Raw genomic sequence first — 16,738 nt, forward strand, 5'->3', positions numbered from 1 at the left:
AGAAAGGTGGGGAGAGGATCTGACCAAGGTCATGTAGCAAGTCACTGGCAAAGGCCAGACGAGACCCAAGCGCAGCTCCGGTTTAGTCACGTTCCACCGCCGCAGCCGCTCTCATGCCAATCGGAGGCTAAGAATCGGTTCGGTCCAGGCAGGGAGCTAACCCCAGTGACTCCCACCCCAGGCCAGGCAGAAGGCAAAAGAGGCCGGGCTGCGTCGCCGCGATGGGACAGCAGGGGGCGCAGGAGTGTCACGGCTGCCGCAGGCCTCTGAGCGCAGGGGCCGCTCTGCGGAGAAATGCGCTCGGGCCGCACGGGTCCCACCGCGGAATTCACCGCACTCCCGTGTGGCCCTGGGGTCTGCACCCTCTCCGGCCTCCGAGGACGCCGACGCAGACCTGCCCGCACAGTGCTGGGGGCCCAGTGCCCCCACCCCACTCGGGAGTGGGACGCCTGTGTGTGCGCTCGTGTGTCTGTGCGCACGTGTCTCCCTCGCAGATTTGCTATTGCTCCAGGGTCTGTCCGCCTCAGACCGACCTCTAAAATTCTCCCTGACTCCCCGCTTCCTCCTAGGTTGAAGGACAGGAGCAAGCCCAGGGCTCCTGTATAGTGTCCACGGCCCCTTCCCTCTTTCCCTTTCTTCCACCCCCACCCCAGCCACGCTGGTCTTGGCCTCGGGGCTCTGGCCTGGCCCCAGGACTCAAAGTGGTGGCGGGGAGGGAATGTGATCAATCAGGCGGGGGTAGGGGGGCTCTGACAGACGAGACCTGCGAGATAGCGGAAGGAGCGGCGACTGGGCAAGGGGAAGGGAGCGAAGGCTGACAGCCGGCTACCTGGCGGGGGATCCTAACAGCAGACTAGCCGGGAAAAGCCTGGGAGAGCCGGTGGGGGCTCTGCAGGGGTCCGAAGATCCGACCGGCTGCGAGGTGCAGTCCGCAGTTGCGGGGAGGGGGGCGGGGCCGGGGCGGCCTGGGGGCGGGAAGGGGCGGGGCCGGGGCGGGGCCGGGGCGGACACTCGCGCGGACCGGAGAGGCTGTCGCGGACGCGCTGACCGAGCGCCGCGGCCGGGCGGGCGGGCTGGCGGGCGGCTGCGAGCATGGTCCTGGTGCTGCACCACATCCTCATCGCTGTTGTCCAATTCCTCAGGCGGGGCCAGCAGGTCTTCCTCAAGCCGGACGAGCCGCCGCCGCCGCCGCCGCCATGCGCCGACAGCCTGCAGGTAGGGGGGGCCCCGCTCCGGGCACTAGGAGAACCAGGTGTCCGGCGAGTGTCGGGCCGGGTCCTCCGCCGAGTGTGCAGTCGCCGGCTTCATCGTCCACCCTGTCCTGAACAGCCCGAGTACTACTCGGGGAGGAGACCCCTCCCCTAGTTCTGAATCCCACTTCTGTGCTGGGACTGCAGCCCACACCTGGAGCCCTTGAACCCCCAGCTCACAGCCCAAACGCCACCCCAGACTCTGAACCTCATTCAGATCCGGGACTCTACCCCAAGCATTAAACTCCTAGTTCACAGTGGGACCCCAGTCCACACTGAGAGCTCTGTTCAAGCCTGGACCCCTCTCCCCGAGATGAGAGGAGGACACTTCCCAAGCCTCTGAATGGTCACTGTACATATGGGACTCCAGACACACCCAGAGCACCTGAACCCACAGCTTTCTGCACATCCATCTCAGAGCTAGAGCCTCACCCAGAGCCCCTGAAACTCCATTCCACAGCCTCAACTGGGCCCCCACCCAGATTCCCAACCAAACATCTAGACCTCAGTCCTCAGCCCAGACTCTACCCCAGGGTCCAAACTCCTTTTCTCATCAGGGCTTCTCTCTCCTCCTCTGCAAGACTGCCCCCTTCCTTCCCTACTTCCCGTATATGAGATCCCCTAGTCTTTTCCTGCTGGTCTCCCTCCTGTTTCTCTCTGGGTGTGGTGGTCCCACTTTATTCTCTGGGTTTCTCCTCTGGTATCTCTTCGGGCTCACTCTCTGCCCCCTGTGTCTCTCTCTTGTTTAGTCTCATACCCGGTGTGCCCACCTCTCTTGGTCTATCCATCTCTGTCCCCAGTTTCTCTAGGTCTCTCTCTCTGTTCTCTAGGTCTTTCTCTCTCTGTGGTCATCGCTTCCCCTTATATGTGCCTCTGCTTTGGGATGAGGAGGGGGCAGTCTCGGGGAGCAGGGCCGGTGTGCCCAGGACCTCCATCTCCCCATGTTCTCAGGCATGGCATGGTGTGGGCTCAGGTGGAAGGGCCTAATCATGGAGTGTGCTGCCCTCAGGTGGTACCCAAGGATCTGAGGTGGGTGGGGATCAGGCAGTGGGGTACTGGGTTGGTAGCTTCTAATCCCCCTCATCCCCACTGTTCTGGTCTTGCCTGGGAGTTGGGGGCTTGGGCTTGGGATGGGGGAGAGGAGTAGACTGCAACCTGGTGTTAGTCATCTGTGGTGGGAGGTGTCTAGGTCTGGGTGAGTCTGGGGTGCATGTGTTTGTGTGAGTGTTTCCATTTGTGTGGGTTGCATGTGTTGGGTGTGCCTTTTGTGTAATCAAGTGTGTTGTTCCATGTATGATTGTGTCATCACGTGGGATTATTCGTGGGGGGATTATGGTGAGTGTGGGATGGTGAGTCTATGGCGTTGCATGCTGTGTGTGTCTGGGGAGGCAGTGTTGTGGGTGTGGAGTGGCAGCTGGGTGTGTGATTGTTGTGTGTGTAGGGAACTTGTATTATGTGGTTGTATGTCTGTTACTGTAGGGTGGAGTTGCTATAGGGGCAACTTGCATGGGGGGTTGTATATGTGGTTGTGTATATTACGGGCTGTTGTGTGTAGCCAGGAAGAGCCACTGTGGGGGCCTGATAAGTTTCATTGGATGTCTTGTCAGAGGGAAGTTCGGGGGGCGTTGTGCAGAGGGAAGTTGGGGGGGTTGTGTGCCTAAGTGTATTTGCAGTCTAGGTGATTAGCTTAGTGTCATTGTGGTACATCCTGGGTTTGCTTGGGAATATATCAGGACCTGTGTATTGGTGTTTAAGTGTCCTGTGTCTGTGTAGTGGCTATTTGTGCTACTCTGGTCAGGAAAGAGTGCAGCCAGGGCTGAAGGGTTTGAGGTGAGGGGGATGGACCAAGTGTGTGTGTGCACGCATGGGAGAGGTTGGTAGGAGGCAGCGTGCAGGCAGGGCTGTCTATGCTGAGGGGCTGTGTGTGCCTACAAAAGTGTGACATTTTGGTGTGACATTAGGTGTGCACATTATCAGTGCAGGGTGTGACTGCATGTGTCTCTGTGTCTGGGCGGTGTGTGTGTTGAATTTAATCGGATGCCTGTGTCTGCGGCTGGGGAGGTGAGTGTGAGGTGTGTGAGGTGCATGGTGGGAGGGTGAGCGCGAGTGCAGTGTGAAGTGCGGGTGTGTAAGCTGTGGGACTTTTCCGTGTGAAGTGTGATCATGTGACCTTTTCTCCCTGTGAGCTGTTTGTGCATGGTGAGGAGTGGGGGGGGGCACTCAGTGAGCTAGGAGTGTGTGTGGAGGGCTGAAGAACACGCTGCAGGGGTAAGGCAGTGCGTGCATAAGGTGTGTGGGATAAAGAACAAGGTATGTTATGCTTGGGGTGTGTGAAACACAGCAGGTGCCCCATAAATGTTTGTGGAGTGACGTGTGTGTGCAGAGAGGGCTTGGCTGCCATCCTGTCCTTGCTCCCCTCCCTGTTACGTCCCTAGAGATGCCCTGTGACGTTCTCGCATCCCCCCCAACCCAGGCTGCCCCTACCCTTTGCCCTTCATCCTCCTCGATTTGACCAAAGCCTTTGTCTTGGGTTTCCGGCTAAGCAGGCGCTGGACAGGCCGGCGGCAGGCGATGTCGCGGTCCGGGAACCTTTGTTCTTTTCCTCTTAGCCTGTCTCATGTTTGGGGCTGGAGGGGGGCGGGGAGAGGATGCACATGTCGTCAAGGTCACTGTGTTTACTACCACCTCACAGTGCTCTGCGGAGGGGCAGGTCCGGGTGCAGGCAGTGAGGCCTGGGTGGTGTCTCTGGTGGGTGGCACCTTTTGGTGCAAGAGCAGCTTGGGTTGGGCTTGGAGTTGGGCGAGATTGCCAACCATGTGGACTTAGTCCTGTAGTGGCCCAGTGCACTTCGGGCTCTCATCATCTTAGGGGTGCCGAGCAGCTGGGCACCCCCTTCTCCATCTCACCTCTCCTCGTCCCTTTTCTATGTATGGCTGTGGCCCCCAGGGAAGGTACCTGGGCTGGGAGACAACAGGAAGACCTCAATCTGTTTCTACTTTTGTTGACCCCACGTCTGATGGAGGAGAAATAGTCCCTGTCCTTAAAGAGAGAGGAGACCTGCTCATACCTTTGCGGACCCTTTACTCTGACGGGGATGATCCAGTCAGTAGGCACATCCAGGTCACACCCTCCAGAAAAAGCTATGGGAAAACCCTACTGGGCAGCCTCCCAACAGGTGTTTGAGAGCATCAAAGTCCAGGACTTCTATAGGTTGGGAGGCAGAGATGATCAGAATCAATCAAGGGAGGGGGCTGGGGGCTGATTCCTCAGCATCACATTCTAGAAGCTTCTCTGAAGTGATGGGCTTGCTTGAGCTGGGCCTTAAAGGGGGTGTTGGGATGGGCAGAGAAATGTGGCCTAGGGATGAGGAAGATTCTGGCTGAACTGACAAAAGGGATCTTGAAGGAAACTGGCCCTTTCCTAAGGAATACTCTGGCTTTGGATGGCTATCCCTGGGCCACCAGCCTTCTCAAGCTTTCACATCACTTTTTTTCCCATCCCATTGTCCTTGGCTTGAATCATCATCTCTGTGGTTGTCGTCGTCGTCGTTGTCGTCGTCATCATCATCATCATCATCATCATCTTTTAGGCAGTTGTTTTCAAATTCCAAGGTGCTTTCCTTTAACAGATCGACTCATCTGATTGTCTAAAAGCATTTATTGAGCACTTTCTACGTGCCAAGTAGGCAGAGTTTTAAGTGCTGGGGGTCACAGTGGTGATCAAATTGGCCTCATGGAACTCCTGCCTTCTATAACCAGCCATACTGTCAGCCCCTGAGGCCCCGGGCAGCTGGCCCCTCCCTTCTGTGCTTCCTGCAGCCTAATGTGCACCTGTTTTTCCACATGTGTACCCCATGGTGTTGGAGTCCGCAGAGGCTGGGCCTGGGTCTTCCTCTCCCCATACTGTGTATCCTGAGCTGGGCTTGGCATAGTCAAGATGCTCATATCTGTCATCAGATATCCATAATTGCCCTGGAGGGTTGGCAGCCCATCCACCATCTAGGAAACTGAGGCCCAGAGTGGGCAGGTGACTTAAGGCAGCATCCTCATCAGACACTCCTTTTACTGGCATTCCATGAGAGCAAGAGAAGTCAGGTGACTGGTCCAGGTCTCACTGTGAGGTGGCAGGACTGGTACCAGGATGCAACTCTCCCGTCCACCAGGCTGGGCTCTGGCCCCAGCACCATGCTGCTCCCTGGCTGGCCTTGTGCTGCCTGTGGCGGGTAAATGATTATTAATGACCTCACTGGCAAGGAGACAGGAAACGTTTCCAAGCCACAGTTGGGGACCTGCTCCCTGCCAGCCCCAGCCATCCATACCCACCCTAACCAGGGTGTCGGCACTGATGTTATCTCCATTCTGCCTCAGACTTCTTTGCTCCTCCTTCCCATCCATCCCCTGCCTAACCTTGAACGCTCAGGGGTAAAGGACAAGAAGGGACAGAGCTTTCTTTTCTACATCCCTGTCCCTCACCACTTCCTCCCACCTGACTCATCTGTACCTTCTTCCTTGCCCCAAACCAGTCAGAAGTAACTCTTCCTCCAGGAAGCCTTCCCTGAATGCATGGCCCCTCCAGTGGCTGCTATCCTGGTCCCGGGACACTGAGTCTCCCCCATTGCAGACTCTGGTCCCACTCTGATGGTTTGTTCTGGTGGCCCTAGGCGCTTCCTGCAGCTTGTCCTCAATTGTAGCCTTAGGACTGACACATGGAGGATCCTCCCAGATACCACCTCCAGGAAGCCCCCAGCTGAGCCCAGGGATTCTCACCTTTTCCAAGCACCTGCTTGCTCAAGTCGTGCATTGTGTACTGCCAGGCTATCATAGGTGGATGTTAGTGAGCACCTCCCATGGGCCCACCTGATAGGATGGGTAGAGATGAGCAAGATACCGGCCTTAAAATTCTCCAAACCTTCCCACAAGCCCATGGCAGGTAGCATAGACCTAGGTACCAGGGTTTAGGGGGGGAGGGGGCACAAAGACTGATGCTGGTAGAGTGTGTGGTAAGGGCAGTGATGGAGGTAAGCTGAGGGGCCATGGTGGGACACTGAGATCATCATGATTCAATGATTCTAAATGGGGCTGCTGGTAAGAGCAGGGGCTCCTATTTCAGCCCAGAATGGGAGGGGGGAGGGGCAAATTGGGGAGCTTCCAGGAGGAACTGAGGGCTAAGGAATGAGCCAGCAGAAAGTTCTGGACAGGGAGGAGAGAATGTGAAGGCCTCGTGGTGACAGACAGAGGGAGGAAAGCCTGCAGGTGGGCTTTCCGTAGAGCTGGATCCTGGATAGCCAGGGTGGCTGAGTCGGTGGGATTGGATCAAGAGCCAGGTGATGAGGCTGCTGAGGCTGGCACAGGCCAAATTATGCAGGCCTTATAAGCCGTGTTAAGGACCTTGGATTTTTCTGGAAAGAAACGGGCACAAGGGGAAGAGTTGAAAGACGAGATGTGACTGATCAGACCTGTGTGTTAGGAGCCCCCTGGGCCTCCAGGTGGAGACTGAAGCGGAGGCTGGTGTGGCCCAGGCAAGGGGTGATGAGGCCTGGACAGGGAAATGGCTGGAGAATGGAGGGGAGGGGACAGAGTGGCGAGGTGTGGAGGAGGAAGACGGTGAGCTGTAGAGGTGAAGGGAGAAGGGAGAATGCCTCCCCGTTGTCTGGATGTACATTGTGCAGACCCTGAGAGGCACAGGTGGGAAGGCACAGGTTGAAGGCAGATGCCCCAGCCTGTCTCAGGGCCCTTTAAGGACTGAAAGGTCTCAGGAAGGCTCCCAGGAGGTCACGAGCTTTGGGGCTAATCCAAGACCAGGAGACCTGGATTCACTCACGCCTGCTGCTTCCTCACATGTAACATGAGGATCTGCCTTGAGCAAAGAGTGTTCAGAGTTCAAAAATTAAAACAATCTATGAAACGTAATACTTAATAAAATCCAAATCCAAAAATGTATGAGTACATCCACAAATGAGTAAAAATATGAATTTATGAGAATGCTAAACACACGAAATCATCCGAATGTAAATTGTGAGCTTCAGTTACTTCCCTGGACTTTGAATCTGGCCCCTTCAAAGCTGCTGCCTCTGATGTGGCTGGCCCCCCAGGGCTCCAGCACCTTCCTGTTCGGCTCCCTTGAGAAGCCCTCAGGGGCCCTCCTCTGGAGAGTCTGCCCTTGGACTGGTGGCTTCAGGGAGCAGGCATTTTGCTTTTCCTGTCCCCCACCCTGAGGGAGTTGGCCCTGTGCACCCCCATCCATGGTTGCCTCTATTTGGGGGCACCACAGGGAGATGGGAAGGGCGAGAGAGTTTCAGGAGCTGAGGGTAGGAGGGGCTGAGAGCTTGTAGTGTGGGCTGGGGGGCATGGTGGGGGAGCCAGAAAGAGTGGGGGAAGGCTGGAGTGAGAGTGAGGGGAGGCAAGCAAGGCTGAAAGAGCAGTGTCCCCCAACATACATACACTATTTCAGAATTTGAAAGTTGCGCTGTTTCCAGAACACCAGTGTTGAGGTCCAATCTTGCAATCTCAGGGTTGGGCACTGCTTGGTTCCCCACTCTCTGGTCATCTTGCACAAGACCATTATTTGGGCTGCATTTTCTCACCTGTGAAAGGAGGAAGTTGGGGGTCAGTTTCTCCAAGGGATGTATGAGCTCTAGTACTAGGGGTGTATGATTTTGAGAACCTGGAATTGTCAGTATGTGGGGCTCAAACTGGAAAGATTCAAGCCTTCCATGACTCTCAGCTCCTGGCCAGGACTGTGTGGATGCGTGGTTGTATGATTCCGACATTCTGTGACTTTAAGATTCTGAGACTCCAGGAGCTGAAGATGCAGACATTCTGTGAATCCAGGATTCTAGGATTTGATGATTTGATGATTCAATGATTCTAAATGGGGCTTCTGGGAAGAGCTGCAACCACCTGCCTTGTTAATGTCAATGTTCAGTTATTAAAAACATAACAAGAAGCAATGGAGACAGATAGCTTGGGATAGCTTCCCCTCCCACTCTCTAGTGAGGGAGGAGAGGATGGTCTGGGCTGGCATTAGAGGAGAATGGAGACCCTTTCCACCCGGGTCACACAGGCTGTCTCTCCTGCCACAATAGAATTGGTGTGTGTGCACGTAAGAGATCTGCCATTGCCTAAGCTTGCAGGGTAAGGGGGTCATTTCCTTCATCCCCCTGCTGCCATTCCTCAACCATTTCAGAATATGACAGAGAGAAGAGTACTCTTTCCTCTCAGCCCCCAAAGTCTCTGGGCAGAAATGTCAACAGTGCGGGAAGGAGAGGCCCTACTCCCCGCCCTTCCCCCACAGCCCCAGCCCGAGGGGGAAACAGGACATGAACACTTCCTGGACACAGACATGGGAACACATGAGCCCCTGGTGCCCCAGGTACAAAGGGCTCAAACAAGGGCAGGAGTCAGGGCAGCCAATGGGGTCCCATCAGCACCCCCTGAGTGCAGGCTGAGAGGGGAAGACCCTGCTCTTGCCCTGAGGGTGGCAGTGAGAAGGGGTCAAGGAAGGGAGGGCACAGGTCAGGGCGCCTGGAAGAGTTGCTGGATCCTCCCCTGTGTCACAGGCCCACAGCCCAAGCCAGCACAGGGCAGCCCAGTGGTCCAGTATCTTGCTGCCCCTTGGGTCTTGCCCATGCTGCAGCACCCAGGCCAGATTTAGGGAGGGGCCCAGGCTCAAGCGGAGGACTTTTCCTGGCTGGGACCTTAGAAGCCCAGTACAGCGGCATAAGTCCAAGAGCTTCCCCAGCCTGGTGTGTTCACTGATCAGCGTTGGCCAGGGTCACACAGCACAGCAGGGCCTGAAATTGGGCTTCCTGATTCCCTGTCCTAGGCTCTCCCTACTGCCCTGGCCTCCCGCTTTCCCCTAGGACACCTGGGGAGCAGAAGTGGAGGTAGGACTCCGGTTAGGAGGGCTGAGCCCCTGTCCTTCACCCTCCAGCTTTCTCCTCCCACAAGCCAGAAAGCAGGGGGGTTGGTGACAGCTGCCCTGTCTTCCACAAGGCTGCATTGTCAACCACTTTCTGTCTTGGCCACAGGGAAGGGTCCCAGCAGGGAGCTCCTCACCAGCTGCCCACCTCACAGGGTGCTGCCCTGGGGCTCTCCTCTCTTCACTCTGCTGCCTTCCTCCTCCTGCTGTCCCATCCCTCACTCTCAGCTCTCTCCCCATCCCTGTAGTATCCCCCTCTTGGCTGTCTTTGTGCATAAGTCTCTAGCAAATGATCCTTAGACCTGGAGGCCCTAGGAGATCACCAAGTCCAACCCTTTTGTTCTTCACATGAAGAAACTAGCTCAGAGAGGGGAAGGTCCTGTGGAAAGTCACACAGTAGGTTGTGGCAGGGCTCAACACTGTGCTCTTCCACCACTGGGTAACAGGTTCTTACTGCCCCTGGCATCAGGTGCCCAGGGTTTGAGCACTGGCTGTGTTATGAGCATGCAGGCACCTCCAGAAATACGGTGGGCTTCTCCCCTCAGCCCTTCCCCACAGCCCTGAGCTGTTGTCCTTTCCTCTTTACCCGGACTCTCCTTTGTCACTGTCGCTGCTGTCTGGATGACCCCTACTTCAGGCAGACCCCACCATTGGGACTCAGACCAGAGCTCAGGTCTCCATAATTGGGATGTGCACCCATGTACACAGACACACGACACATGCACGCATATCATCAGCACACACACATCCCAGGTGAAAACCTGATCACACAGTTAGGAGGCCATCCTGTGAGGCCCTGCATCCCTCCTCCAGGAAACCCCTCAGAACCTCTATAGTCTTTATTCCACTAGCCCCTTTGTGACAACTGTGCTCCATAAGCCTTCGTTCCTCCTCTGTGACCCCAAGGGCAGGGCTGAGTCTCCCCCTCAGTCCTGGGGCCACTCCTTCAGTGTCTCCAGATGGGGCTCAGCTTCCTGTGGCTGGGTGGGGACAGCCCTGAGGTCTCCAGAGGATAGTGGGACAATGGGGAGGCGGTGACAGATGACATGTTGCCTCTTCCCCAAAGCAGCCTCCACCCTACCCTGACCTCCCTGGCCTGCACAGCCCTGGCCTGTGGGACCTCAGGACTAGGTCAGGGTATTGGAAGGCCTGATTCCCCGGCAGCAGTTCTCTAGCTGGAGGCTGCAGCGTCCAGGTCTCCAGAGCACCAGCAGCATGTTGGTGGGTTGGCACAGGTTTCCAGGCATTGGGGGCTGGGGGTTAGCTGGACTTCTTGGCCACAGGGGAGTTAGGAGGGTGGTAAACACTGAGGCTGGGTGGGATTATGGAGGAGCTGTGAATGCCTGTCTAAGGCTCCTCTTGTCCCATCTACTTTCCCCACACCTGAAGTCAGGTGGAGGGGGACCCAGAAATTGGTTGTGGAGGGGGAGGGGCAGGAGCCTGGCAGCCAGTCCCTCGGCAGTGCCTCTGCTGGGAGGCAGAAGCCTCTGCAAGGAGTGGTGTGAGGACCAAGGGAAGAACTGGGTGATCCCCTGAAACCAGCACTACCTCCTCTCAGGGAAGGGGCGGGGGCTTGTCCTGGGCAGCCCAGTGGGTAGACCATCGGGCAGTGGGTGGAAAAGAAGGCTCAGGCTTTGTGGACAAAAGGGATGGCCCTGAGGTCAGGCACTTATCTCAGCCCTCGTCATTTCCTCTGCCGGACATAGCCAGGTTAGCGGGGTCATCGCACAGAGGGAAGGAACAGGCCAGAGCCAACGCATACCAGGCCCTTCAGTAGTCAGCCACATGGGTGACCTCATCATGCCCTGCGCTGCAGTCAGTCCCCCATAGAGGCCCAGCCACATGTCCGCAGTCACGGCGGGAGATGACCACACCTAGACCACCATCCCGTACACAGATCCAGTCACCCTAGGCGACACTCAGGCCCAGCTGCAGACGTGGCTAAGAGGGGAGACCCTACAGGATACAGGGACATGTGGGACAACCAGACACCCTGCCACAGCCACACCACAAGCATTGACAGACCAGGTGCAGCCACTGTCACCCCTACAGTCACCCGAGGAGAGCCAGAGATTCCAGCAGTTGTGGGCAAGCATCCAGTGACTGGGTAGGAAGAGGGGGGCACCAGGTAGGGAACCCAGAAACACCACCCTATGCCAGACCATGCCCTCCCCCCAGCTCGCTGAGTGCCTGAGGCTGTTTATTTCCTAGCAGGGATGGGTGTCTCATCCCCCACCCCCCATCCCCACCACACGCTTCCGAAGCTGCCAAATCAAATCAGCCCCTGCACCCGCGCCAAGCTGGCATGGCGGCCAGCAGCTGACGGGAACCAAGCCAGGCTCAGAATATCCCGCCGCCTGTCCAATGCCTGGGCACACTTGCTGGGTGGGGGTGGGGAGGGGCAGTGCCTCAGAGAGACGGGTTTCTGGATGCTGCCCGGGTGGTGGGCTTCTGGAGGGGTCAGTGGGTCCCTGGTGCGTCTGCCAGGCTGCCATGGCAGTGTCTCCACTGCCAGTGTTGGAGGAGCCGTGGAAGTGGTGCTGGTGGGCTGTGGGTTGCGGGGGTCCAATCTGAGCCCAGATGACTGGGTACCAGGTTGGGCTGGGGGTGGAGCTCACACATGTGATCACATTCATTAGGAATTTACAGGAACCCTGGGCTGGAAGCCTCCTGATTATCTGGGAGCAAAGCCCCAGCACACTGTGGAGGCTCAGTGACTGTGTGAGGTGGTCATTACAGAGCCCATTTTATAGAAAGTTAAACTGAGGCTTACAGTGGAGTAGTGGAGTTCCCTGAAGAGAAGTAGAAGTAGAGGTGGGCCTCAGAAGGGGTGAAGATATGGCTTTTCCTCTCCTTAGGAGCTGTAGGCCAAAAGAAGGAGCATGGCTCTTTTCTCAGAATAGAAAGACAGAGAACATGGCAGATCCACAGGTGCCCAGGAGAAGCAGGGAGCAAGAAAGGAGTCTGGGGAGAGAGCAGGGTGTAACCAGGCAAGGCTTCCTGGAGGAGGAGGGCACCGATGGGCTTGCTGGGGGCTGACAGGAGGGCACTGGGGAGAAGGGGAGAAGGTCCGGCAGGCCTCAGCCCCTGGCCTTCTTGTCTCTGCAGCCAGCCAGGACTTCCTTGCACAGGAGCCAGAGCCCCCTGGGAGTAGAGACGACCGCCTGGAGGTGAGAGCTCAGTGGAGGGAGGAGGGGGTGGGCTTGGGGGTGGGGGCACAGGCTGCAGGTCAGTCTGAGCATTGCCCTCACCCCTGGGAGGACTGGGAGGCTGAAGCCGCATCCCAACCCCACCCTTCCGCCTTAGGGTCACCCCACACCAAGACCACCTCCCTTATCCTGTATATACTCAGCTGGGGCTTCCCTCCCACTGAGGATCCCTTCTCCTCCCTTCTCACCCAGGAGCCATTTCAGACTCCTCCCTCGTCCTCCTTACCCTCACCCGACAATTCTGTTGAGTCTCTGCCCTAAGTACTCCCTGAGTTCCTCTCCTCCTCTGCATCCTGCTGCCTCCCTGAGTCCGGGACAGTCACTCCCCTGGACCACTCGCTGGCTGCCTGCTTTCAGTTGCCCCCATCCTCCACATGGCTGCCAGGAGAATCTTTCTAATACACAAACCTGAACTTGGCTCTCATTCCCCTGCTCAAAAATTCCCCATACTCCCCATTTCCCTGCCCCCTCTTTTGCAGCTCCAGCCCGGCCACAGTCACCCCTTCATCCGTTCCTGTCTCCCCAGAATCGTTCCCACTGGCCTCTTCCCCCTCAACTTCCTAAATCCATCTGGGCTCAGCTCTAGCCTCCCCTCCTCTGGGAAGTCCTCCCTGCCCTTCGCCACTGCACCAAGCTTGCTCACACTCCCTCCTCTGAGCTCTCCTGCCCTGCAGTCAGATGCTGGGGCGTTCTGCTCTCTGTCGCCCACTGCGCTGTGCACAAGCACCCTGTTTTCTCCATCACGTGACTGTATATCTGTCTGGCTTGTCCTCTTCTCTGCACTGTGAGCTCTTTGAGCCTGGGAACTGTCCTTTTTCATTCTTGAATCTACCACTGCCTTCCAAAGGGTACCTGGTACAGGGCTCAGTCAGTACATTTCCTTTGATACGAGGGATGCCATCACCAGCTGCTGATCATGCTTTTGGAGTGCCTTGTAGGAATCGTCAATGCTCAGGGGGGCCTTGAGGAGCAAAAATGGGGTGGGCTGTGGATGTTGAAGATTGGCACAGACTGTGTGTGTGTGTGTGTGTGTGTATGTGTGTGTGTGTGTGTGTGTGTGTGTGTGCAAGCAGCCTGAACAGCAGGAGTGTGCTTGTGTGCCCAGGCCTGGCTGAGAGGAAAAGGAAGATGCTGCTTATATCAGCCCCTCCTCTGGGCCAGGAGCTTTAGACATACTCCCTTGTTTAATTCTCACAATACTACGAGGTAGGAGCTGCTGTTAATCCCTTTTACATTTGGGGAAACTGAGGCCCAGAGGGGTTGCACAGTGAGTGAATTGGGGCAGAGCTGAGAATGGAGCCTGGATGTGTCTCATGCTCAAGCCTCGCTCTTTCCCTGCTCTGGGGTAAGATGGGAAAGGAGATGCCCACACAGGGCCTGGGACACAGGAGGGGAGGCTCAACACAGAGACACAGGGCCAAGGCCTGAGACTGTCCGTCTAAGTGCGACTGTGCCCTGCTGCTGGGAGCTAGTGAAGGGAGAGGGGAAGGGAGGGCCTGGAAAGTCATTATTAATTTATTTATTGCCTTGGCATTCCCCATGGGGGGAGGGCTCCCCCTGGAGCTGGGACAGATGGTGTTCCTGGGAGCCAGCAGTGTCTCAGTGGCCTCGGCCACCTGCCAGGAAAGACTGGATTTGTCATCCTCCCAGGAAGCCATAAGGGAGGGGACTTTGGAGAAGATGAGACCCTCTTGGGTGAGGGGAGGGCTGGGCCCCAAGGAAGGAGCCTGATTCCAGGCTCCTTGTTTATGCCTCTGTGCACAGCCCCCTCTTCCAAGGCGGGAACACAGGTCCTGCTCTCTGCAAGTTCACTCTCTGCCCCTTTCCCAGCTCCACCAACCTCATCCTCTTCAGGTCTCCTTGGGTCAGCCCTGTTTGTTCCTGTCCCTGTATTTTCTCTCTGCCTTTCCTTCGGCTGGGTCCTGCTGCCTTCCTTCTCACAGACAGTCAGTGTTGGTCTAGCCTGCTGTCAGGGTCTGCTCTGTCTCCAGATTCTGCCAGCACCTCACCCTGAGTGCCTAGGCCCATGCTTGGCCCTGCTGGGGAAGAGACAGGCTGCCCTTGGGGACTCCCCAACACAGAGAGGACAGGACTGGAGAGAGTGGGGACCTGAAGGTGTTGCTCAGACTATAGGGACAGATGGAGGGTAAAAGGGAAGGGAGGTTGGGGAGCTTGACGAGGAGCCCTCCAGGCAGGGTGGAGACTGAGGAGACAAGATGGCCTCATATAGTGGCCAGACCGTGGGTCGGATAAGCATCCCAGCTTCACCACTTCCTACGTGTGTGGCCCTGGGCCAGTCACTTAACCAGCCTGACCATCAGTTTCCTTGCCAAACAGGGATAAGAACCTCCATCATTCTTGGACATAATCACCGTTATTGGACGTTGTCACAACAGAGCTGTTGGGACATGTTACAAAGACAGTACATGTGAGGTGCTTGGCCCAGGCCTGGCCCCAGCAGTTCCTTGGAGAGAGCTGGCTCCTCCCTGCTTCCCTCAAGGGTGCGATTGGGTGTGATCTTGGAGCTAGGACTAGGCTGTACCCCCACAAGATGAGGTGCACTGTAGAGTGGGGTGAGGTTAATGGAGGTTCTCTGGGTGGCAACCAGAAGAGCAGAGCTGCCAGCACCCTTCTGCATCCAGAGGGCATCTGTCCAGCATGCCCCCTGGGATGGCTCCCTGGTCCCTGTGCTGGCTAGCCAGCTGGGAGGAGGGGCGCTGCTTGCTGCTGGCTCAGCCTGGCATCGTCTGCAGGGCCAGGCCTTGGCATCATTACTCGCTCTGGGAGTAGGGGCAGTTCAGCTTGGTGAACTCTCTGCTGGCTCTCAGGGCCTAGACGGGGGGTTGGGAGCCCTAGCTGGGGTGGGGACTAGGGAGAGGCTGACTAAGCACCCAAAGGCACTGCCCAGCACTGGCTCCTCTACTGTTCCTCTTGGGAGAAATAAAGACCACACCACCTTTGCTCGCCTGACCCCTTTGTCTGGGGCGCCTTTCTCGTTTTTCTCCATCTACTGTCTTCTCAAGGTCCAGATTAAATGCTACCTCCTCTGTGAAGTCCTTTCGGATTGCTCTTGCCAACCCAGGTTGAGTCAGTCTCCTCCCTTTCCTGGACACTGACAGCCCCCATTTAAAATCCCTGACTGAATGCTCCAAAATGCCAGATGTGCTTGCCTCCTCCTGAGTTCTGCACATCAGGAGCAAGTGGCCTCGACAATGCCCCAGGGACCTGAGGGAGCTGCTACCCAACAAGTTGGCTGTAGCATCTGGCATCTATGGGGGCCCTGAGGCCCGGCCATCTGTCTGTGCCCACCTGTCAGGCGGTCTCAGCTGCCACTCCAGCCTGTCTGTCTGTCCATCCATCTGTCCACACCCCTGACTGACTGAGGACAAAGCAGAGATGGCATCACAGATCCTGCCATTACAGAAGCCAAGTCCGAAGGGGGAGGCGTTAAGCACTGGGGACTTACACCCAGAGATGACACAAACTGAGACCGGGCCAGGCTTGTGGGCAGGCCTAGGCCTGGAGGGGAGGTCCAGCCCCCTTGCCGGCCTGGAGTGGGGGCTCCGAGAGAGGCAGGGACTGACCTGGAGACACACAGCAGGCTTGAGGCAGTGCCTGGGCCAGAGGCTGTGGGCCCAGGGCTGAGGCTCCTCCAGCCAGCCCCTCCCCCTCTGTCCTGCCTGGCTCTTGGCTGTAAACACAGAGAGAACAAGTTCCGTTTCCCGGGAAATATTTATCTCAGGCCGTGTGGGGAGCGTGTGCGCTGGCCTCCACAAGTCCTTCCTGCAGGCTGGCGGGGCAGGAGGTGGGGGTTTGGCCGTGCTGGGGGCGATCTGTGCGCCATGGCCAGGAGAGAGGGGCATGCCCTGAGGGCCAGGAGAGAGGGGCATGCCCTGAGGGCCCCGCTGGGAGCCTGAATGAGTGCTGCATGAGGGAGAGGAGCGAGCTGAGCAAGAGAAACCTTTCTCCCAATCCCGCAAGATAACTTTCCCCACGCTCATGTTCCTATCTTCTCCCTGTCTCTTCCAGGATCCGGCTTCTGCTGCGATTCTGCTCCTGTCTGGTGCACCCACCTGGGATGCCTTTCCTTCCTCTTCCTCCATATTTCCCAGCTCTCTGCTGGCGTCCTCTGGGAAGTCTTCCCCAACTCTCTAAACCTCTAACCCTTTGTTCTGCGCCTTCTACCTCTGCCTCCTCAGGCTTCCAGCAGCTTCAGACTGAATCCCACAGACCAGCTGGCCTTGTCCAAAATTGTCCAGACACTGGAGGCAGCTTCTCGCAGGCTGCCCAGGAGTCCCCCTCCTGGGAAGCACAGGCCTGGGTACCCGAGGGTGGGGCAAGGCCCAGAAGTTAACTCTT

The 16,738-nt window shown here is 57.2% G+C and overlaps 1 protein-coding gene across 2 annotated transcripts in view; it reads left to right on the forward strand.

Moving 5' to 3' along the window:
* The first annotated feature begins 1,057 nt into the window (after positions 1-1,057).
* PDE2A (phosphodiesterase 2A) overlaps positions 1,058-16,738 on the forward strand; it is a 63,608-nt gene continuing 47,927 nt past the window's right edge. Inside the window, exons 1-2 of one of the 2 annotated variants that reach the window (XM_063095647.1) lie at positions 1,096-1,215; positions 12,279-12,340. In XM_063095647.1, the coding sequence (XP_062951717.1) occupies positions 1,197-1,215; positions 12,279-12,340 (81 nt within the window). In that variant the 5' untranslated portion in view covers positions 1,096-1,196. Of the gene's footprint in view, positions 1,216-12,278; positions 12,341-16,738 lie in introns of both variants that reach the window. The other variant, XM_063095645.1, reaches the window with a different exon arrangement.

The sequence above is a fragment of the Cynocephalus volans genome, chromosome 4 (genome assembly GCF_027409185.1).
Source record: "Cynocephalus volans isolate mCynVol1 chromosome 4, mCynVol1.pri, whole genome shotgun sequence".
Classification (NCBI taxonomy): Eukaryota; Metazoa; Chordata; class Mammalia; order Dermoptera; family Cynocephalidae; genus Cynocephalus; species Cynocephalus volans.